The sequence below is a fragment of the Nakaseomyces bracarensis genome (assembly GCF_045282275.1).
Source record: "Nakaseomyces bracarensis strain CBM3 chromosome Unknown Scaff12_0, whole genome shotgun sequence".
Lineage (NCBI taxonomy): Eukaryota > Fungi > Ascomycota > Saccharomycetes > Saccharomycetales > Saccharomycetaceae > Nakaseomyces > Nakaseomyces bracarensis.
In genome coordinates this window covers 90,631-113,957 of record NW_027263958.1, presented here as the reverse complement: position 1 = coordinate 113,957, position 23,327 = coordinate 90,631, and the positions used below count along the sequence as shown (strand labels likewise).

The 23,327-nt window shown below is 36.1% G+C and overlaps 13 protein-coding genes across 13 annotated transcripts; 5 read left to right on the top strand and 8 right to left on the bottom strand.

Annotated features, from left to right (window-relative positions):
* Positions 1–178: 178 nt before the first annotated feature.
* MRPS9 (mitochondrial 37S ribosomal protein uS9m) lies at positions 179–1,039 on the bottom strand (the record flags this gene model as incomplete). The annotated part of the gene is made up of 1 exon (XM_071053665.1): positions 179–1,039. One exon carries the CDS (start codon positions 1,037–1,039, stop codon positions 179–181), a length of 861 nt encoding a protein of 286 aa, XP_070910077.1.
* Positions 1,040–1,678: 639 nt separating this feature from the next.
* SUP45 (translation termination factor eRF1) lies at positions 1,679–2,995 on the top strand (the record flags this gene model as incomplete). The annotated part of the gene is made up of 1 exon (XM_071053664.1): positions 1,679–2,995. One exon carries the CDS (start codon positions 1,679–1,681, stop codon positions 2,993–2,995), a length of 1,317 nt encoding a protein of 438 aa, XP_070910076.1.
* Positions 2,996–3,886: 891 nt separating this feature from the next.
* On the bottom strand, positions 3,887–5,392 carry ICE2 (Ice2p; the record flags this gene model as incomplete). Its single annotated transcript, XM_071053663.1, has 1 exon — positions 3,887–5,392. One exon carries the CDS (start codon positions 5,390–5,392, stop codon positions 3,887–3,889), a length of 1,506 nt encoding a protein of 501 aa, XP_070910075.1.
* A 622-nt stretch (positions 5,393–6,014) lies between these two features.
* Positions 6,015–6,191, bottom strand: RNJ42_03498 (uncharacterized protein; the record flags this gene model as incomplete). The annotated part of the gene is made up of 1 exon (XM_071053662.1): positions 6,015–6,191. One exon carries the CDS (start codon positions 6,189–6,191, stop codon positions 6,015–6,017), a length of 177 nt encoding a protein of 58 aa, XP_070910074.1.
* Positions 6,192–6,273: 82 nt separating this feature from the next.
* Positions 6,274–8,364, top strand: UTP25 (rRNA-binding ribosome biosynthesis protein UTP25; the record flags this gene model as incomplete). The annotated part of the gene is made up of 1 exon (XM_071053661.1): positions 6,274–8,364. One exon carries the CDS (start codon positions 6,274–6,276, stop codon positions 8,362–8,364), a length of 2,091 nt encoding a protein of 696 aa, XP_070910073.1.
* A 395-nt stretch (positions 8,365–8,759) lies between these two features.
* RSM25 (mitochondrial 37S ribosomal protein mS23) lies at positions 8,760–9,560 on the top strand (the record flags this gene model as incomplete). The annotated part of the gene is made up of 1 exon (XM_071053660.1): positions 8,760–9,560. The coding sequence occupies one exon, from the start codon at positions 8,760–8,762 to the stop codon at positions 9,558–9,560; it is 801 nt and encodes a 266-aa protein (XP_070910072.1).
* A 477-nt stretch (positions 9,561–10,037) lies between these two features.
* On the top strand, positions 10,038–11,153 carry LYS12 (homoisocitrate dehydrogenase; the record flags this gene model as incomplete). The annotated part of the gene is made up of 1 exon (XM_071053659.1): positions 10,038–11,153. One exon carries the CDS (start codon positions 10,038–10,040, stop codon positions 11,151–11,153), a length of 1,116 nt encoding a protein of 371 aa, XP_070910071.1.
* Positions 11,154–11,419: 266 nt separating this feature from the next.
* PRK1 (serine/threonine protein kinase PRK1) lies at positions 11,420–13,498 on the bottom strand (the record flags this gene model as incomplete). The annotated part of the gene is made up of 1 exon (XM_071053658.1): positions 11,420–13,498. One exon carries the CDS (start codon positions 13,496–13,498, stop codon positions 11,420–11,422), a length of 2,079 nt encoding a protein of 692 aa, XP_070910070.1.
* A 995-nt stretch (positions 13,499–14,493) lies between these two features.
* On the top strand, positions 14,494–15,477 carry BMT5 (25S rRNA (uracil2634-N3)-methyltransferase; the record flags this gene model as incomplete). Its single annotated transcript, XM_071053657.1, has 1 exon — positions 14,494–15,477. One exon carries the CDS (start codon positions 14,494–14,496, stop codon positions 15,475–15,477), a length of 984 nt encoding a protein of 327 aa, XP_070910069.1.
* A 94-nt stretch (positions 15,478–15,571) lies between these two features.
* On the bottom strand, positions 15,572–17,041 carry FYV10 (glucose-induced degradation complex subunit FYV10; the record flags this gene model as incomplete). The annotated part of the gene is made up of 1 exon (XM_071053656.1): positions 15,572–17,041. One exon carries the CDS (start codon positions 17,039–17,041, stop codon positions 15,572–15,574), a length of 1,470 nt encoding a protein of 489 aa, XP_070910068.1.
* Positions 17,042–17,494: 453 nt separating this feature from the next.
* Positions 17,495–18,286, bottom strand: BUD32 (serine/threonine protein kinase BUD32; the record flags this gene model as incomplete). Its single annotated transcript, XM_071053655.1, has 1 exon — positions 17,495–18,286. One exon carries the CDS (start codon positions 18,284–18,286, stop codon positions 17,495–17,497), a length of 792 nt encoding a protein of 263 aa, XP_070910067.1.
* A 414-nt stretch (positions 18,287–18,700) lies between these two features.
* Positions 18,701–19,966, bottom strand: SAY1 (steryl deacetylase; the record flags this gene model as incomplete). Its single annotated transcript, XM_071053654.1, has 1 exon — positions 18,701–19,966. The coding sequence occupies one exon, from the start codon at positions 19,964–19,966 to the stop codon at positions 18,701–18,703; it is 1,266 nt and encodes a 421-aa protein (XP_070910066.1).
* A 946-nt stretch (positions 19,967–20,912) lies between these two features.
* Positions 20,913–23,156, bottom strand: MES1 (methionine--tRNA ligase MES1; the record flags this gene model as incomplete). Its single annotated transcript, XM_071053653.1, has 1 exon — positions 20,913–23,156. One exon carries the CDS (start codon positions 23,154–23,156, stop codon positions 20,913–20,915), a length of 2,244 nt encoding a protein of 747 aa, XP_070910065.1.
* Positions 23,157–23,327: the final 171 nt, after the last annotated feature.

The following is a 23,327-nucleotide window of genomic DNA, read 5'->3' as shown; positions in this document are numbered from 1 at the left end:
GTATCAGTACTCTTTCTTTCAGTTTTAACTATATCTATATTGTTTCCATTTGTTCTAAGGAGATTTAGTTCTATTTTAAATACAGGGATTATGTACAAGCAAGTTAAAGAAGAATTTGAATTCGATAAAATGGAAAGAATAAATTATCCTTGGATGGTAATATTTTTGGTTTGTTACTTCATCTCTTGACCCATGCTGGCATCTTTCTAGCCTTCTTCTTACCAGGTTTCTTTCTTTCGACATGTCTGTAGTCTCTTGTGATAACACCAGCCTTTCTCAGTCTAGATTTTAGTAGTGGGTTAAACACCAGAAGAGCCTTGGCGATGGCGTGCATGATTGCTTCTGCCTGTCCCGTGGGGCCACCTCCTGAGGTGGTAGCAAATACATTGTATTTTCCGAGGGAGTCAACCACTTTCAGCGGGTATGCAATGGAGTCCCTGTCCTTCATTTTTACGAAGTAGTCGTTCAGTTGTCTTCCGTTAACTAATATATCACCGTTGCCTCTCACTAGGTATACTTTTGCTGTTGCGGCTTTCCTCTTACCCACGGCAACGCTTCTCCCGAACTCGTCGAGCTCCTGGCGTTTCTGTTGTTGTGCTTGAGCACTCGTCTTCCTCACATACCTCGAAAGCTCGTTCTTAATCTCCGTGTTAGTCAATTGTGGGTCTATGCTACTCAGCTTGTTCAATAACTGTACTAGATGCTCATAATGACGGGGCTTCAATCTGGTACCACCACCAATTAGCGCGTAATCACTAAATGAGATCCAAGAAGGTCTTATACTCCCAACACTATCCGTCTTAATACCAATCTTCTCACTGGTAGGTAGGTTGTACCTCCTCAGCAGAGACTCTAGTTTAGCAATCTTCTCCTCGTGTGGAGGGTTAGCAGAATAGAAAGTCAACGACTTGGGAACTATCCTGGTAAGCCTCACACCACGACTCACATTACGGTACTCCTCTCTCAACAATACCCCAGAACTAAAAGTCCTCGTGCCGAAATTGACTAGTCGCCCTAGTCTACCTTTCAACAACATCATATTAAATATTTAATTGCTTATACCATAAAAAAATAATAGAGCAGTACTGGGAACGTTTAGCTATAACCAGAATATCACAATAGCTATTAATGAGTGTCCAAATGATCCCTTAAAATACAAAGACTCAATTAATCAACTTTTAAACCATTTCCTCAATCAGCTTCTAGTATTCGATAATTTGATTTTGTTAGGGCCTTAAAATTAAAAAAAAAAAAAAAAAAAAGAATAAAATGAACATTATAACTATATACGTAAGGACCATGTTCCTGATCGTACAACTAGATATAATATCATACGGTTACACACATGATATCATGAAACACGAAAGATATATTTAATCACGAAAGAAGCACATGACAACATATATGACGAATGAAAAAAAAATTTTTTTTCACCAAAATTAGCCGATGCCCAATACGTTTTTGAAATTGTAGGTTTTTTGGGTGATATTAATTATTAATTAATTTATGATATTTTTTTTTGTTAGTTTGAATTGCTTTACAGTCCTTATCTATTTAATTAATAATATTATTAGTTGTTTTAGTTAAAAAAATTTTTTTTCAATTGAACTGCAAGAAAAAATAAAAATAAAGTTTTTATTTTTTATAATAGTTGATATACATATAAGCAAAGCAAATTATGGATACTGAAGCTGAGAAGAATATTGAAATCTGGAAGGTTAAGAAACTGGTGAGATCTCTAGAGCAGGCTAGAGGTAATGGTACCTCTATGATTTCCTTGGTTATCCCTCCAAAGGGTCAAATTCCATTGATTCAGAAGATGTTGACGGATGAATATGGTACTGCTTCTAACATTAAATCTCGTGTTAACCGTCTATCTGTGCTTTCTGCTATTACTTCTACACAACAGAAGTTGAAGTTGTATAACAGTTTGCCACCAAATGGTCTAGTTCTGTATTGTGGTGATATTATTACCGAGGATGGTAAGGAAAAGAAGGTCACTTTCGATATCGAGCCATACAAGCCTATTAACACCTCTTTGTACTTGTGTGATAACAAGTTCCACACTGAAGTCTTGGCTGAACTGCTGGAAGCCGATGACAAGTTTGGTTTCATTGTCATGGACGGTCAAGGTACTCTATTTGGTCTATTACAAGGTAATACCAGAACAGTGTTGCACAAGTTCACTGTCGATCTTCCAAAGAAGCACGGTAGAGGTGGTCAATCCGCTCTTCGTTTCGCCCGTTTGAGAGAAGAAAAAAGACACAACTATGTTAGAAAGGTCGCTGAAGTCGCCGTCCAAAACTTCATCACAAACGATAAGGTCAATGTTAAGGGTCTGATCCTAGCAGGTTCCGCCGATTTCAAAACAGATTTGGCTAGATCTGAACTGTTTGACCCAAGATTAGCTGCCAAGGTTGTGCAAATTGTCGATATATCGTACGGTGGTGAAAACGGTTTCAACCAAGCCATTGAACTTTCTGCTGACGCTTTGGCTAACGTCAAGTTTGTTCAAGAAAAGAAACTTTTGGACGAATATTTCGATGAAATCTCTCAGGATACCGGTAAATTCTGCTACGGTATTGACGATACTTTGAAGGCTTTGGACCTGGGTGCTGTCGAAAAACTGATTGTGTTTGAAAACTTGGAAACCATAAGATACACTTTCAAGGACTCAGAAGATAATGAGGTTATTAAATTTGCTGAACCAAATGCTAAAGATAAATCCTACGCTTTGGATAAGGCTACTGGTTTGGAGATGGACACAGTCGCTGAACAACCATTGATTGAATGGTTAGCTGAAAACTACAAAAATTTTGGTGCTGCTCTAGAGTTCATCACTGATAAATCACAAGAGGGTTCCCAATTTGTTACCGGTTTTGGTGGTATCGGTGCAATTCTACGTTACAAGGTCAACTTTGAACAATTGGTAGATGAATCAGAGGATGAATATTATGATTCTGATGAGGCTGAATCTGACTATGACTTCATTTAAACGGGTTTAATTTTTAATTTTAAAGGCATTTTGTTAAATTTTAGAACAATATAATTTTTTTTACCAGAGGAAACATATATCGCTTATTCTTCTTTATCCATTCTATAATCAATAATTTGAAGGTATTACTGAAGACGTTAACTTGTACAATATATCACTCAAGGCTCACTGATAATACAAAAATTATTTGAGTCTTAAACAAAAAAACTGTGATATTTTTATAATCCTAGTTTTTATTTGTTGTTATATATATAATTTTTTTTTATAATTGCATATGTACGGGATACTTTATAAATAAATCCTTATATATACCCGTTTCTCAAACATAGAAAGGTTGCAAAATCGATACCATTTACTTATACAGTACTTTTATATCCTTTTCTGAAAATCAACGTATAATCAATCTTAATGTGTATCATAGTGTATCAAATATTAATTAATATGTTTCTAAAAAGCTAAAATAATTCTAAAAGTAATCTTGATATAATTAGAGAAACTTGAAAAAATCAATCATGCAATTCTTTTTTTTTTCTCAAAATAGCAATAAATGTTAAATGAATAATACCAAAAATAGCAATTGGAGATGGCATCAAAAAAAAAAAAAAAAAGATTAGTACCCTAGATATCTTAACTGCCAAATTTCTATAAAAAAATATTAGCATGAAGTTAAATTAGCAATGATGCTGTGAACATTTAGCTTTTTTACTGGCATATCAGTTAAGAGCAAAAATACTTGTCTCTTTTCACCTCGTCCGAATTGCAAAGGTAATAATATTACCATAATCCGCTGTAGATATAAGTCTAATATAAGTGTAATCAGCAACTATCCATCATTGAATCAATGGTGAGGATTCATACCTTTTATTCATCGAAAATGACAAGTTAATGTTTTTAGGTTAATTCACTTGGAACCTGGGAACCAATTAACTCATTGGCGTAAACAAGGACAGTCCAGAATATATTACACCAATTCCAGAAACTCCATGAGTCGATGACAAATTTTGATTCTTCAGATTTAGTCCCAAACCAATTGGATGTACATCCCCATAGACATAATTCTCTTTTGAGTTCTCCTGAATACTGTAAAATAAGATGTGTATACATAGCAATGATGATACATGGACTGTACCAGTATAGGAGTTTTAATATCCTACGACTTTGCTTCTGTTCTCTATATGATCTCTTTTGAAGAGCAGGGATGATTCTTGTTGCCGAGTAGAAGACTAAAACTCTGAAACATAGGTTAACAATGACAGCAGGTGATAATGATTCTGAAGCCATCTTATAAGTTACGATAACCAGCTCACCAATAGAAGAGGGTACACATAGTGTAAAGTTCTTAAAAAACTTCCAGATTGGGGATACATCAAATATATACCTTACCATTTGAGTGAAGTTCAATGAACCTGATCTTGGTAGAATGAAGGACTCCCATACCATTTCTGCATTTTTTAGTACAACGTTATGATAGTAAGATAATACGTTAAATCTAGCAGGCAGGTTCTTTTGATGAGTTTGCCAGGCATCTTTTACCAGTTCCAATATTTCTTCGGTAGCCCTTGTGGCCAATTTTGGAGATATTTCATATATGCAACGTACAATGTATGCGAAAAACAATGAACTCTCTATGACCGAACCCTTTCGGCTTACAATTCCATATAGACCTAGACAAAACACAATTGACAAAATAAAACCCAATAGTGAAGCGGATTGAATGGACAATTCCCAGATCGGAGTCACATATATACGATATAAGTAGTATAACGAGGCTGTTATAACACCACCAGAGGCCAGAAGTGAGGCTATGATCCAGGTATTGGAGTTGACTTCGTAAGATAACCAATTGTTCGTTTCACCTATCACCTGTATAGCTAGGATGGTGAAAAACCCTTCCAGCAGCGTGAAGAATGGTGTGGAATAGGACAAAAGCCATTGCCAAGGTTGGACAACAAATTTGTAGTAGTAGTAATACAGAGTCCAGTTCTTATTGCTGCCCATTGTGGTTGCCATGACTATGCGGTGCTTCAACAAATCCAAAAACAAACTCTGTGGATCGAGTTCGTTGAAGGACTTCCCGTTTGGCGACAGAAATCTGTTGAACTCCTCATTGGAGAACCCCGAGAGAAACAGGAATAACAAGGATGCAATAATAAGGTGCTGAGAGTAGTATAGCCCACTCGTCAACAGGATATAGACCTTATTGTTGCTCCTCCTCGCCAGCACCGATAGCGTCGTAGATATGAGGTACAGGTTAAAAAGTGTCACTGTGAAGGATAACCCACATTGCAGCCCCCCAATCTTAAATGAAATCGGTATAGATATCAGCGTAAGCAACAAGTACAACGCCCCAGAACTTATCCGTATACTCCTCTTTATACCATCAGTTATTATACTCATCGAATACCTTTTTTTTTTTTGTCCTTGTCAATTCCTTATAATATTGGTGTAAGAGCGATAAATGTGCTAGGAGAAAAGACCTTCTTACTTACCTCAATTAATAATTTTCAATTAAACTATGATTAGCAGTGCTCTGCCCAATGCAGTAGACTATACTTTTGATTAGAAGCTATAAGTCCTAACCTGGGCCCATCTCTGCTTTTGTCCACACAAAGCCCTTTGAGTCTGGTTCGTCAAAGAGTATAATCTAGGGCATCTCTCTGAAAATCATAATATACGATATCACTGTGGTGTATTAATATTATTATACACCAATATTATATTATTATATTATTATATTATTATATTATTATATTATTATATTATATTATATTATATTATATTATATTATATTATACTATATTATATTATATTATATTATATTATATTATATTATATTATATTATATTATATTATATTATATTATATTATATTATATTATACTATATTATAATATATTGTATTATATTATATTATACTACACTATACTATACTATAAAACAATATATTGTAGTACACTATCCTATACTACATTGTACTAAGAACTCACTAATATATATATTAAGACATACTCTTGTATACTCTAGTATAGTATAGCATAATATAGTATAGTACAAAATAGTATAGTATAGTATAGGTTTTTCGATATTCCGGGTAACATACCTGGGTGAAATTTTTTGCCATGAAAAAAAAAAAAATCGATGCGATGAGCTTTGCTGGGGCGATGAGCTGAAGCGATGAGCTCACTATAGTCAAGCATGGTCTAATATAACAAATAGCCAGTCATTTAGTTCTTTATAGGTGTTATATTGTACAAACGTCAAAGCAAACCTAATAAGAACATGGATGGGAAACGTGGTAGGAAGGAGATGAGAAGCATCCGTCGTGCTGGTGGATCGAAGAGGGCCAAGTACGACGAGTTGAATGCGGAAGAGACTGGTGAAGGGGTTGTGACAGAGGTAGGAAGAGCAGATGAGGTGGAGGATGAGCAGGAGGTTGATGAGGAAGATGAAGATACTGGTAAAGAACAGGTCTATAACGCCTTGCTGACCATCTTAAAGTCAGAACACAAAGAGGAGAAGAAAAGAAAACCGGAGAGAGTGGAGGAGGAGTCTACAATGAATGAAGAAATGGATGAAGAAGAACAGATAGATGAAGCATTTGCTGAGGAAGATGAAGAAGAAGAAGAAGATGATGATGAGAACGAAGATGATGATGAACTGGACTCCGATGACGAGGAAAGAGATCCATTCGATACCCACTTCAATAATACTGACAGTGCGCTAGTAGACCAATTAAGCTCAGCATTTGATAAACGTGAGATCAAGTATCGCTCGATCAAAAAGAAAATTACCGAATCTGAAGAAGCGATCTTCTCCGTGCCACGTAAAGTCGGTGATACAGAGCCAATTCAGGATCCCACAATTAAAAACTCTATTGGTTCATATTTCCTGAAGAAAAGACTTAGAATCCACAATAACCTGATGGACAGTAAGGCCGACTCTTTAACCAAATTACAGAAAAAACTAGTCGACCCAATGTTCCAATATAAAGACATTCTTTACCAGTATGATTCGTACGAAAAGGATGAGGATGAATATAGGGAATTGTACGCCCTGCATGTGTTAAATCATGTTTATAAGACTAGAGATAAAATTATAAAGAACAACCAAAAACTGCAAGATAATCCAGATGTTGAATTGTTAGATCAAGGTTTCACCAGACCAAAAGTTTTGATTATAGCACCAACCAGAGATGCTGCTTACCACATTGTCTCAAAGATAATAGACAAATCTGGGTTAGACCAAGTTGATAAAAAGGGGAAGTTCAAAGATCAATTTTATGATTCCTCTTTTCCACCTAATTCTAAGCCGAAATCATTCCAGCATGTATTCAAAGGTAACACTAACGATTTCTTTGTTCTTGGTGTCAAATTCACCAGAAAGGCCATAAAACTTTATAGTAACTTTTACCAATCTGATATAATTGTTTGTTCACCATTGGGTCTTCAAATGATTGTGGAGAACACTGATAAGAAGAAAAGGCAAGACGACTTTTTGTCTTCTGTGGAGGTGACAATTATTGATCAGTTTCACTCAATTGAATACCAAAATTACACCCATCTTTTCACTATCTTTGAACATTTGAATAAGATCCCAACACAGCAACACGATGCCGACTTTAGTAGAATAAGAATGTGGTACATTAATGAACAGGCAAAACTCTTTAGACAAACTATGATTTTCACCAAATACACATCTCCAACAGCCAATTCGCTCTTGAACATTAAATGTAAGAACATCGAAGGTAAATGGAAAAACCACAAATTAATCTCTTCTGATGAATCTAGTATAGGATCGCTGGGATTGAAGGTGAGACAAATATTCCAACGTTTCACCCCAATGAGTAACTCTGTGGCCGATGAACCAGATTACAGATTCAAGTTTTTTACGAGTGTAATCATACCGAATATCACCAAAACTACCGGGTATGACGATGGTACTCTCATTTATATCCCAGAATATAGCGACTACATCAGAGTTAGAAACTATCTAAAGGACAAGACAAGCATACTTTTTGGCGATATTAACGAATACTCTGAGCAAAGACAATTGACAAGTAACAGGTCCCTATTCAACCAAGGTCGCATTAAAGTGCTTTTGTACACAGAAAGATTACACCATTACAGAAGATACGAGATCAAAGGCGTGAAGAATGTAGTCTTCTACAAGCCACCTGGTGACCCAGAGTTCTACAAAGAAGTCGTAAGATTTATTGGTAAGACAGTCTTCTTAGGCAACGCTGATTTGAACATTTCTACAGTCCGTTGCTGCTACAGTAAAATTGACGGGCTTGCCTTAGAGAAGATTGTAGGTACCAAGAGAGCTGGTGTTCTAACCCACGGCCAAAATGAAGTCTACGAATTCAAGTAGTTCCAACATGCCATAGTATATCCTATTTATATAAACTTTAAAAGCATTAAACTATTATAAAAATATATAATATAATAGTAATATAGTATAATATCACATATGACGACATATCGTCGTGCGTCCCATTTTTTTCCCCTCTGAAATGTTGAAACCTTCAATGATTGATAGAAACTCATCAGCACATCATGTTTGGTTCTAGGCGGATGTCCTTGTGTACAACCCTTACAATAATTCCTAGCAATTCATAGTAACTTTTATCGAGGCTTTGTTGCAGAATTTCTGAACTCTAGTGGATGTTATAGGAATTAAGTGGGAGAAAATTGTTACTAGGTTTCTATCATAGTTTTATCAACAATTGAATAGAACAGCACAGTTCAAACAAAGAAAAGAGCGTAATGAAAATACAGACGAACGCTGTCAACGTGTTAGAAAGAACCTCTGCGTATTTGAGAACCGGTGTGATCCGCGATACTCCAGCATGGTATAACGTTGTTGCCTCTATACCTCCCGTGAAGAAATTTACAAGGGAACCGAGGAAGATAAATCCTAGTACCGAAAGGCCAGTTAGTAGGTTGGCGGATGAACATCTAGAAGGATTTAACTCGAATGGCCTTTATAAGACCAGATTTAACACACTTGACAAGAAAATAGCAAATAGACAAATATACAGGCCTCCGAAACTGGTATACCTGGAGGATAGCATTCGTAATTTGTTCTACAAGCAACATCCATGGGAGCTAGCAAGGCCCAAGATAATAGCAGAGAATGAAATTGAAATGGATTATGATTGGAGCAGGATTCAACAACTTGGGAAACCTCTAGACGGAGAGAACGTCGTACAAAGGACCCTATATCTGCTGAAGAACTCTGTCCATGACAATATCACAGATGCATACGATCAAGCCCGTCTAGAGTTCTACAGAGTCAGAATACAACAGGAATTAGAGGAACAAGTGGCTGCAGAAGAAGCCGAGATGTTCGGATCAGTGTTCGGTCCAACAGCCATTGAACACGGTCTAATGAAGGAACAAGAAGTGGTCGCCAAGTGGAAGCAAGATGCAGAGTTACAGACAGAGTTCATGTCCGCTAAACAGGAGAACGCCTCAAAGGCAGCCGGTGAAGATACATCTAACGCGGAGTCTCGCCCAATGTCTCCTGAGGCTGACCTGGTAGACAAAGAAGTTCTCCATTTCTGAATTCTCGAAAAAGGATCAACTCTTTCATCATCTAATTTTAAATAAATAAGTACAAAAACTCAAAGAACCTGTAAATATATACTAGCTCTAACAGAGTGTGACAAAATATTGTAATTGAATATCGCAATATCACAATATCGTAACTTGCCAATATCGTAACATGGCAAGAATCAGCAATTCAACACGAAATAAAAAATTCCGACGGAAATTGCTTTGGGCTCGGAAAATAGCGTTGGGAAATATTTGATTTAACGCCTTTGTGCGGGGATTTCTAAGCAGATGAGTAAGTCCTCGAGAAGACACTAATATTTGCGATGACTAAATATTGCAGACAATGGTTTTTGGGCCAACGAGGTATATAAGGTACTGCTTTGTGGGCTCAATTCAAGTGTTTTGAGTTGTTGTTTATAATTTAGCTTTGCTCTTGCATCTGACATTCATCCAACCTAACTCGATATCCCATATATACAATAACTAATGTTTAGAAGAAGTGCTACCAGATTGGCTATGCGTGGATTTTCCTCCTCAACTGTTGCTCAAAAGTCGCTGACGATTGGTTTAATACCCGGTGATGGTATTGGTAAAGAAGTTATCCCAGCAGGTAGGCAAGTTCTAGAGTCTGTGGGTGCTACGCACGGCCTAGACTTCAAATTCATTGATCTGCAGGCTGGTTTTGAGACCTTCCAGCAATGTGGTAAGGCTCTTCCAGACGAAACTGTGGATGTGCTGAGAAACCAATGTCAGGGTGCTTTGTTCGGTGCTGTCCAGTCGCCTACCACTAAGGTTGAGGGCTACTCCTCTCCAATTGTGGCCTTGAGAAAGGCTATGGGTCTGTTTGCCAATGTCCGCCCAGTTAAGGCTGTCGAAGGTACCAAGGATAGACCTGTTGATATGATTATTGTCAGAGAGAACACAGAAGATCTATACATCAAGATCGAAAAGACTTACACCGACCCTGAGACCGGTACAAGAGTAGCAGAGGCCACCAAAAGAATCTCCGAAATAGCCACAAGGAGAATTGCTGGTATTGCTCTAGATATTGCATTGCAAAGACTAAAGTCCAGAGGCCATGCGACTTTGACCGTTACTCATAAGTCCAATGTCTTGTCTCAAAGCGACGGTTTATTCAGAGAAATCTGCAAGGACGTATATGAATCCAACAAGGACAAGTACGGACAAATCCAATATAACGAACAAATCGTTGACTCTATGGTGTACAGAATGTTTAGAGAACCTGAATGCTTTGATGTAGTAGTCGCTCCAAATCTTTACGGTGATATTCTATCTGATGGTGCTGCTGCTCTAGTTGGTTCTCTAGGTGTTGTTCCAAGTGCCAATGTTGGCCCAGAAATTGTTATCGGTGAACCATGCCACGGTTCTGCTCCAGATATTGCCGGTAAAGGTATCGCCAACCCAATTGCTACAATTAGATCAACTGCTTTGATGCTGGAATTCTTGGGTTATCCAGAAGTTGCCCAAGATATCCAAAAGGCTGTAGACACTAACATTAGAGAAGATAAAATCAAGACTCCAGATCTTGGTGGTAAATCTTCCACTCAAGAGGTTGTTGATGACATCTTGTCCAAGCTTTAAATATTATACTTTGACTCAATGATTGCATGATGTTTTTATTTCTTTTTTAAACTTTATTGACTTTACGTAATATAACTATATATTTTTAATCCTATAAATCCTATAAATTCGATTACGATTTGGTATGACATAATAGTATATTATTATTATATTTTAATCCAGTTAGATAATATGGTATAAACATGTAAAGATCTCAGATGGTTTTGTCATTAATTATTATTAATAGAAATCTATTATCAACATGCAAAAATTTAAAATAAAGTCACCTATATTGCACTAGGGAAACGACGCTTAAAGTCTTCCTCCATATCATCAACATCAATACCAACCAATATATCAGTTGCGTCGCTTGTTATCCTATCATTATTCATGTGTTCTAAATGCAGGAAATTTTTTGAGGGTATTCTGGATACTGATCGAAGATGCTTAGGCTTCGGAGGTGGAGCAGGTTTTCTTTTGGTATCTAGTCGTTGAGGTGTCTTTGTGATCACAAGTTTGTCATCCATATCGAGAAGATCAGGGATTTCCGGAGAATCCTGTCTCACAGAAGATTTTGATTTTTGAGCTGGTTCGGTAGATAAATCTGTATATTTACCATAACCTTCTGCTGATTTTTTTATATCCGATGGCTGTGCATTTTCTAGCAAGTGCTGGACTCTTAATTGAATAGATTTCCTCTTATCATTATTCGCATTCAGTATAAATGCTGGAGTGTTCTCAACCTTTGTCATGGGAACTGAATTATTTATCGCAGCTGGTAATGAAGATAAGGTATTAGATTTAATCATTCCTAATGGTGGGGTCTCTATTGGGGTAGTGCCACTCTTTAACGATTTTAGGGTATTCAAGCTAGAATTGCTTTTCTTCGATCCTAGTTTATGTTCTAAATCGGTCTCATCTCGCTGATTATCATTATTTATATCATTTAAAGCATCACTAACGGCCTTAGAATTTGATTTTAACTTTTCAACCTCACGTAATGCGGCAGTATCTACAGTTTGTGTTACCGAGTCGACATATTTGGCTACCTCGTGTCTCGTTTCTCTATTTAAGAGAGTAAAATTGAAGTCATTATTACCCAAACTTTTGGAAAGGGGAACAGCACCTGTTGGCAATGTACCTGATTTCTGTAATATTCTATTTGGTGTTACATGAGTAGAGAGATGATCAACATCACCCCATAATTGAGTCCCATTTCCTACCAGTGAATTACTTACCATTGTTGTTGGCACAGTAGTATTAACTCCTACAAGGTTATGTCCAGGTGGGGCTTGATTTGGGACAATAGAGATTGGGCTGGGTACAGATATTGGCTTCTGAAAATTGTCAAGCTGAGCATTTCTTAGTTTCTGCAATTGCTGTTGAGGGTAGTTCAATTGGGAATTTAATTTCACATTTTCCATTGCTCTCAAAAGGTAGAAATTTCTGATAGGACAAGGGACATTTTGGATTCTTGATACCTCTTCTAGAACCTGACATATATTTGGTCGATCTGCAGGGGTTTCTCTTAGCATGACTCTAATTAGGTTTTTCAGTCTATCACTATAAATAGGATATGACGGAAATTGAAATCTAGCATGTAATATAGCAGATTCTCCAACTTTCTCAAAGGGAGTAGTGTAATAACATACTTTGTATAAGAATACCCCCAACGCCCAAATATCTGATTTTTCATCTATCGGCAAAGCTCGGTACAAATCTATCATTTCTGGTGATCTATATTGTGCAGTTGTGTTTTTCATTATATCATGTTGGACATACGCAAACTCTTGTTGATTTCTAGGCGGTCTTATTATTCCACTAACAGAACCAAAGTCACAAATCTTAAACACACCACTTTTTGATATAAGCACGTTCTCAATTTTAATATCCCTATGGAGCAATGGTGGAACTAAAGCATGCATGGCGGCAATACCTTGAGTTGTTTGGCTCATAATATTCAGCACTTCCGGTTCGGTTAATCTATTTTGTAATCTTGTGTTCATAAAATCGATTAGTCCCCCACTTTCACAGTATTCCATAAGTAAGAAAACCTCATATGAGTTGTCACTAGAGGGCGACCGTGTCGCATGTGAGTCAATATATGATACAACATGCTTGTCATTAATTAATAGCTTCATCGCATCGACCTCAGCTCGTAATATATTCAGCGAGAGTTTATCTGGTACATGCACCCGCTTCAAACATGCCACATTGGTATCATTATATGGATCTCTCGGGGTTATCTCAACAGCGTATATTTGAGCAAAACCACCACTAGTCAGATATTTTAGTATCTTTACCTGATGCGTCCCCACAGTCAAATTAGTCCCAATAGGAATTTGACCAATTTGAGGTTGATTCATATTTGCATTTAATCGTATGGGGTATAAAAAAAAAGGAAAACTAGTCCTAATTTAGGCTGTATAGTCTGATATGAGCTTAATAAAAACTCAAAAATATAATGTCTTGGAGAATATAAATATTAAAACAGATGATCCTTCCCACCCCTTTATGTTAAGATGATCTGTTAATTCGTAAGTTATAGTCTTTTATCCCAATTGCGCAGTTCAGTCAAAAACCGATAACTGATATATTTCCAGCAGATAAGGTTGGAATGACTACTAACTTGACTCTCCCAGCAGTGTAGGTTTACCTTTATGTGTAGAATTGAATATTTCAACTTGATTTTGAATTTTTTTTTTTTGTTTTTCCAATTTTAGTTCAAGCTTAGCGATGCCCGAGTTGTAGGTAAACCAAACGCTATAATAGACAGACTAAATCTCGAATACCAACAGCAAATTGGTAATTAGCCGTTGGCAATCGCATATTCACCAGGATCAATTTGATAAAGACAGGCAGATTTAGATTTGCCAGGACCAATTGGGAACCGTGTAGTTGTAACTCGACAGTACTCTCTGCATTAGAAAAAAAAAAGAAGAGGGCATCTACCCTGCTGCGCACTATTAACATCTAAGTTAAGAAATTATAGTGCCGGTAACATGAATATGAAGTGCCAAACGAATACTCGCATCAATTTTATAACAATGGATTGATTTACATTAACTTGATCAATAAGGAGATTGTGTATTATGCCTAGAAATCATCGTAGAATATACTTTCTTTTTTCCTCCTAGAAGGTTTCCCACACCGAAAATTTTCCAAGCTCATCGCATCGCATCAGCAATGTGAGCTCATAGCATGTGGCAGCTCATCGCATTAGTCTAAGCTTATATATTGCAATTGACTAGAGATCGTTTTACTTGAATTTTCTCAATCATGATATATGTACGGTAACAATTATATCGACCCTCTAGAGAAAAGTGAAATATATCGATTCTCAAGTTAAAATTGAATTACAATGGCGAGAAGATTGAAAGGTAAAGGGCATGCTAAAGGCTTGAAAGCTGCGCTGTTGAACCACCAAGCCTCTGTTAAGTTGAGTAAGACCATAAAGAAAAAGGAAGAGAATAAGTTGAAACAAAAGACACAATTAAATAAAAACCAGAAGGCCCAGAAGCTTCAAAGTGCTAACCAGAAATTTATACCATTTGAGAGGAATGAGACATTACTCCTTGTAGGTGAAGGTGATTTATCATTTGCCAGGTCTATAGTGGAAGAGGATTACATTTTGCCGGAGAACCTAATTGTTACCTCATTCGATAACTCTCCTACAGAATTGAGGCTGAAGTACCCGCACAGTTTTGAAGAGAACTACGAGTTTTTGGTATCTGAAAATGTTAAGATATTCTTCCAAATAGATGCTACAAAACTGATAAAATCGTTTAAAATCTCTAAACATACACCTTGGTCGAAGATTATGGGCCCCGCTTGGAGATACAAGTACTTACAAAATATTATGTTCAATTTCCCACACACTGGTAAAGGTATTAAGGACCAAGATAGAAACATAATGGAACACCAGGAACTAGTTTTTGGTTATTTTGATAGTGCGAAGCAATTATTCCAATTAGTTAACTCAGGTAAGAAAAACACAGAAATAGGTCACTCCCAAGGTTATTCTTTAGGAAATGATAAGGATCAGAAAGGTAACATTACTGAAGAAGGGTACGGGAAAATCATACTCTCTCTGTTCAATGGTGAACCATATGACTCCTGGTCTGTCAAAATATTGGCCAAAAATAATGGTCTACAAATAGAAAGATCCAATAAATTCCAATGGGAAAACTTTAAGAGCTATAACCATAAAAGAACAAATAGTGAACAAGATACTACCAAACCAGCAAAGGAAAGAGATGCTAGGATATACATATTTAAGAAATTTGAGAAATATAAGAAGAAGAGAACAAAAAATGAATCTGATGACGAAGACATCTCAGAATAAAACTTAACATGAATTATACTATAGATATCTAAGTTATAAATTGAATATGCAGTGGATTTCATTATAATATATTTCTTTACTAGTTAGAGTCCTTTCATGTTGGATACATTGTGATGAAATCATCAATAGTATATATTTGTTTATCAATAGGATCTATTACCTCATTTGGCCGCAAAGTTATCAGTTTTTCTTCAGCTAACATCTTTGCCAGTTTTTTTAGTCTGTTAGATTCGTAAATATTACCATTAGGTAACATTATGGGGTCATCGAATAGTTGAGACTGTGTATGGTGAGCATAGGGGAGAGTTTCCGCTATTGGCGCAAATGTCTTATCACAAACTGGACAACTGTTCACCAGTACTCCTTCCTCAATTTTCTCATCTAATTTAGGGTTATCCGATTTAGCTAATTGTCTGTAGTGTAAACATTCTTTTGTTTTCAAAGTGGATATACCCAGAGACAGATATATAACCAGGGGGTCGTTCTGTGATATACCATACATGTAGTAAAAATCTTTTAAAAACAATTCATTCAAGAGATCCCATCTGTTTCTGTCCAATAGTTTCATGTAGTGTTCAAAATCAGCATTTTGACTTAGGCTCATATATCTAATATCAAATGCATCAGGCTTTCTGACCTCTGATACCCTGGGACTCTTGTGGAAGAAATATCTGTATGCGTCAGTTTCGTCATTAAACATTACAGTATTTCCTCGGGAGCTTTCTTTTACGTTATCAGATTGTGATGCAGAGTTTTGGCGCTTCATAATTTCTTGACAATAGTTGATGGATAGCAACATACCAGAGGCATGTGTTAGCTCGGTAAAATTTGTATCAACAAACTTAAGCAAGAAAGTCTGGAAACATTTAATCGCTTCTTCGTATTTAGAACATTTAAGGAGTTCGATATACTGCTGAAACCTAGCCTCAAACTCTAATCTTGAAGAGTGTTTCTTTAAATAGATTTTACTGTCATTAATCCAGTCAAGTAACGGGGTCAAATCGTTTTTCTCAATTAATGCTGTGGATATTCTATTTCCCGTCAATAAAATATCAGTATCTAATAAATCTTGAAGTCCTTCTTGTCTCAAAAAATTCACACCAGACATTGAGCTATCACCAGACTCTGCACCTAAGGAATGCCTTGTTAAATAGTCGCCTATAAGAATGTTGGTAAATTTCTGGTACCAAGCAATTAAGGGATTAACATCAGAAACTTGAGATTTGGCTTCTTCAAGCTCTTTGAAAAAACTAATCCGTGCTTCAATTCGTTCTAATATTGGTATTTCTTCATTTAATCTTTTTTCTAATCTCTTCTCAAATATTTCAACACTCCGAATAATTTCCTTTAAATCCTGTAATGCTTTCTTGTCATCCTCTATATCCCCACTACTCAGCAGTTTATTCAACAAAGCATACTTCTCATCAAGCTCCGTAGTCTCCTTCTCTATCAACTTACTGATATGCTTAGTATTCTTCTGTAACTGTTCATACGGAATATGGAAACTGTGCTCATTTAACTTCAGGTGAAAGTCCACATTGGGTTCATTTATTAGCGAAGTCATTCTTCTGTATATTATAAGATCTTCCTAGCAGAACTATGAAAGGAACAGTATTTATTATATGTTTACTGACCTAACTAATAATAGATATATTATAGAATAGTTAAATAATGGATCAAATTGCTAATTTAATCATCCATCTATTGATGAACCCTTTTTTTGACACTTCCTCATTTAAAGATCACCTGATATTACGTATGCTGTTATATTTTGAGTAATGCATAATAGTCCATCATGTACATTCATAGCAAATACTTCTTTTAGACGCAGTATGTATTTATATGGCTTAGATATCGTTTTATTAAATTGGTTAGATCTCTTACCATTATTGTGTTGTCTCAACAGAAGAAATTTTGAATTTATATTGTTCCAAAAAGGTAATATTTAGAAAGGGCTAGTGAAGTGATTTTATAAAATGATTAAATCATATCTATCAAAATAGGAGCTCTAACCATCTTATCCGATCATACTTCTCTTTCTACCACGAAGTCTAACTTCAGAGAATCTCTTCAAGAGTTCGGTTAGTTTCTTTTTCCCTGTCTTTCCTTCTTTTTCGTAAACAGATTTAAAGCCTTCCATTAGCCACTCATTGTACTGTTCAGAGTATTGGGAGTGTGTACTTATGATAGCTCTTTCTAGTACATACAAATCAACACCTTTATCCTCGACCATAGTGGAAGTGGAACCCAATCCGAAATCAATTAGATGTGGCACCCAATTGTCTCCGTTGGGCACCAGAACAATATTTGAGCTAGTTAAATCTCCGTGGCAATAGTCATTCCAATGCAAAATACCAATTTGTTCTCCAACCCCGATTAGAGCGTTCTTTACAGTGTCTGAATATGGTGTACCTTCCTTGCCATGCATCCATAAGAAATTTTTTAAGTTACTGAACCCATGTCCATCTGGTAAATCACAACCAAGGAACTCCAGCCACAGATACCCATTGTAGGTATCACATGCAATAAGTTTTGGGACATGAAGGCCATCAATAACGTACAATTTCGCAAGTATTCTGGCTTCACTCAATGTCCTGTGTTTTGTGAGGGCCTTGTCAATATTAGGGTGCCTATACCTCTTAGGCGGCCTATATTTTATTATATATCTCTCATTAGCATTTTCCTTATGGGGTAGATATGGATGAACTGTAGTCTGAAACACTACTGCTTCGGCACCCTGTGACACTACCTCTACCGGTATTTCTTTTGTCAGATACTTTTCCACTCTCTCGACAATCTCCGAGGACATTTCTTGATAATTGCAATGCTTTCAAATCGTTATTTATCAGCAGTAAGAGATCTGTTCAAGCTTTAGTTCTTTTCACCTAATTTCAGTATATGTCCCTCTCTTTCTCTCTTTTCTTTCTCTATATAATAACTGATTAATTATCAGCTCATCGCTTTGCAGCTAGAAAAAAATGAAAATGTGTGGATCAAAATCTAAAATCCATATAGAATTATCAATTCTAATAGCATTCAGCTAATTACTTAATGAGTTATTTTTCATTATATAAATAAATTACAGGATAATGGCTTTTATATTGCCCTAAAGAAACAATATGTCTCAATATATATTACTTTTCAGAGTATATTTTAATAACAAACATCTTTTTGTATACAATAAAAAAATATACTAATAATAATATTAATTTACGGTCCTCCATCAACGCTTCAAGAATTGTATGATTGGGTGTACCGAAGGCTGTTTAGCCCATAAATCAACATCAGTTTCCCAAGCTAGGACTGGGCCAGTGTGAGCGCCATGGTAGTCAGAAAAGACATTATTCTCCCAAGTAAATTTCTTTGGATTGCACGAAATGAGTTTACCGATGAATTCCTCTATTTGGTACCGTAAGATTTCATCCTCACCGAATGTCACTAATAGGTCACATTTGTCAGTTATCAGCTGCCATGTATCCTGTTTGAAATTATGCTCGATATTGATATATTCATCATTAATATGGTCATAATTTTCATTTCTCATTGCTTGTGAGACATATAACTCTCCGAACATCTGGACAACTTCCATAGATATATAGTCCCATTTCTCAAGCTTCTTCATGAATATTTTTTCTTTCTCAGCTAAATATGTAGTATTCAACCATGGGCTGATTGGAATTGCTTTTTTAGGGAATATAGTCCTACCATGGTTTATAAGATATAACAGTAGCATTAAAACAGCATTACCACCAGCTGAATCGCCCATTAATATAACATTTCTACATCCTAAAGTTTCTGTAACATAATCATACACTGCTAGAATGTCAAGTAGTTGTCGAGGGTACTTATTATTCTCCCTACTAGAAGCAGTAGGAGCGTAATCAGATACTATTATCGGCATACCTGGAAACCTTTTTCCGGTATTGAATAAGAAACTCAACGTTGTAGGAGTCAATTTCAAAGCATATCCACCACCATGGTAATATATTAGGATTGGGTCGGTTTCTGGGTTAAATGTATTACTATCAATTGGGACTTCCCAGAAGAATTTACTCTCGGTAGAGGTATTCTTAACAAAAGGTTTATCAAATATTCCGCTCTTCGATACTTGCAGATCCTCTGTGGGAACTTCGTATTTTAACATCTTCAATTGCGCACCTTTAGATTTATAGATGGCTTCAAATATAGGATTCAAAACATATTCCCATATCTTAGGATCAGTTAATTTAACACATTCTCTCATAAACACTCTAACCAGAATATTGCCATTTATTCTTCTTTCACCTTCTAATAAGATTCTAGTCAGAGAGAATATCACTTTGAATGGTAATATAAAGATAAAGTTTAGACCGAATCTTAACCCATGCCAAAAAGTCAATAATTTGGAAGGATCTTGATCAGTAAAACCGCTGTCATCTTTATATAGCTGAATATTTTCATGGATTTCTCTATCCACTTCAGTCTTACTATCCTTCTTATCTAGATTCATTAAATTGTATTCTTTCTGGTTGCACTTCTCAAAAGGTTTGTATTTATTCTAAATATCGATCGATGCCTTTGCTAAGCTGATAGTATATAATTAGTTTGGAAAAAAAATTGCACGGCCACTTAAAGTCCGATATTAACTAATCGATAAGATAATGCCTCGAGAAAGCTGAAAACTATATGAAAACTATGAATTTGAAAGATACTTTGACTATTACATGCAACCTTATATACACTAGGATTTAATGAACAATTGTAGCTTGTGAGTCTTGTCAATTTTAAAATTCCTTGCCCTTTTCTGCTGTTAGTAAGTATCTTTTTTGATTCTGATAGTTAGACACCCATTCCTATTACGATGACTCTAGGTGGCGAGTAAACACAGCAAACTTAGTTTTGTGGGGGGGGGGAGTGTTTGATAATAACAGATATTGGATAATAACAAATTATTAGTTAATAGCTTGAATTAGAGGATACCAGTTATTAGATAATAATAATAACAGGTAGTACTTAATAATAAATAACAGATAATATGTTATAAGAATTATAAGATATTAACAGATAATAGATATATTGAAATAGTTAAATATAAAACGTCATCTTTTTATAATTATGATTTCCCCAGTGAATCTTTTTAGTGATAGTTACAACAGAGAAATGCTCTACGGACATTCTAGAGTCTCAGCATGAATTGAGATCAGCTATTCTTAGCTTTGGGGTGTGTGAGATAATAACAGGTATTAGATAATATTAAAAAAATTAGTTAAAAATAAAAAACGTCATCTTTATATAATTATGATTGTCTCAGTGGATCTTTTTAGTAATAGCAATAACAAAGAAATGCGGTCATTGTAGGGGGTCTCTTATAAGATTCACATTAGTTAAGGGCAAGAACAATAAAATATATAGCTGAATTTAATAGATTTTCAAGCCAGTCTATTTCATAAGTCAAATTACTGTTGTTGGCCACCATATTTGGCTCTCCATTGGTCAATGTTCTTTTCATCAATTCTTTGGAACAAGTATTCGGCCTTGTTGATGTTATGACCACCAAGAATAGCGATGTGGAATTCTTCGTCAATCTTTAGAGCAGGAGCATTCAACATTCTGTTGATGGTTTCAGAAGTCTCCGGCATAAATGGGTAAATCAAAGAGGCAACAGCATAGATGATATTCAAACCGACACCTACAACTGCATCAGATTTGTCTGGGAATTGTGAGAATAGACTGTTGTCCAACTTGTTTTCTTGCAAAAATTGGTTACCACGAGCACTCAAGGACATAGCGATCTCTAAACCACGTCTTTCGTGGGCAGTCTCCATCTCTTCTATGTAGTGATGTAGGATTTCGTTTATATCCTTAACCAAAGAATCATAGTTAGGCAAGTTCTTGGTTTCGAACTTTGGTACAACACCATTATACTTAGCGTTAACAAATTTTATCAATCTGTTAACGAAGTTACCTAGGTTAGCCAACAGTTCACTGTTGTTTCTAGCGACAAAGTCATCCCAAGAGAAATGAGCATCACTAGATTCAGGTCTAACAGAAGCCAAGTAATATCTCCATACACTTGGAGAGACACCAGACTCCTGAGCATTGTTACCAAATACACCAACACCTCTACTTTTCGAGAATTTACCACCCTCATATTGCAAGTATTCGGTGGTGTTTAGGTGATGTAACATGGTCCACTCATCACCAGTACCCAACTGAGAACCTGGGAAAACAACTGTATGAAATGGAACATTGTCCTTACCCATAAATTGGTATAGTTGAACATTTTCAGGATGTTTCCACCATTGTTCCCAGTTCTTTGTATAGTTAGCAGTAATGGAAACGTAACCGATAGTGGCGTCAAACCACACGTACAAAACCTTGTCTTTGTATTTTTCTAATGGAACAGGAGTACCCCAAACCAAATCTCTTGTGATGCAACGAGGCTTCAAACCATCCTTTAACCAAGAATTAGTAATGGTTCTTGAATTCTTAGACCATTCACCTTCAGTGGAGGCTTTTTCGACCCATTTCTTAATCTCAGGTTCTAATTTATCTAAAGCTAAGAAAATGTGATCAGAGGTTCTTGGTTCTGGAACGGCATTATCTAGTTTACAGTGAGGGTTAATCAACTCAAATGGATCCAATAGACCACCACATTTATCACATTGATCACCACGAGCATCTTCATAATGACACTTAGGACATTCACCTTCAACATATCTATCAGCGAGGAAAGAGTTGTGTACTGGACAGTACAATTGTTTCATGGTTTCTTCACCTAGAAATCCGTTCTTATCTAATTTCAAGAAGATGTCTTGAGCAATTTCGGTTTGTTTCTCAGTAGTTGTTCTGCCAAAGTAATCAAATCCAATTTGGAACCATTTGTAGACATCACTATGAATTTTATGGTATTTATCACAAAGTTCACGAGGAGTGACACCTTCTTCAATAGCCTTGGTTTCAGTGGCGGTACCGTATTCATCAGTACCACAGATAAATAGAGTATTGTAATTTCTACTTTTACAGTAACGGGAATAGATATCAGCGGATAAGACACTACCAACAATGTTACCTAAGTGAGGAACATTGTTAACATATGGAAGGGCAGAAGTAATCAAAACGTTTCTCTCACCTTCCTTTGGTAGGATTTCTTCACTCTGTTTCTTCACTGCGAAGCCCTCAATAATATTCTTGTTACCAGTATTCTTAAATTGATCAGTAGAACGTGGGGTCATCTTGGCTACTACAGATAAAGCCTTAGAGATGGCCTCAGGTAACTTTGATTTGAATGCATCAGTGATCTGAGTTGGTCTTAAAGCGTAGGCGTTTGCAAAAGAGATCAGAGTAACAGCATCCAATTTCTCTAACTTCAAATAGTTGTCAATCATCTTATTAACCAGTTCAACAGTATGGTCCTCGTTGGATTGAGGGTGGTACAAGTATGCTTCTACAGAGGCTAAGGCATAGTGGTATTGTTCAGAGTGGAGTCCTTCGAAGTCGTTCAACACATATCTCAAAATTGCATTGGCATCATGTAGAGACAATGTTTCAGTAGTCAATAGCGGCTCCTTCCTGTCCTCATTAACTTCTAGTTTCAAGTCCTTTGGTGCCAATTCTATTGCTAGAGCAATCTTAAGGTTATTAGCTAGGGCAACCTTTGCATCACGGCCTTTCACTCTATCATACGATATTTGAGCCATTTTCTCTCTGTCTCTTACTATTACTTTATTTACTTAGTTAAGTAATCTAATATAAATATCTACTAGATAATAAAATTAAGATTATTATAAAAACTTGATGGCAACAACCATCAGTAAATGTTATTGCAGTGTAACTGTTACGTTTAAGTCATCACCAAAAGCATCAAAAAA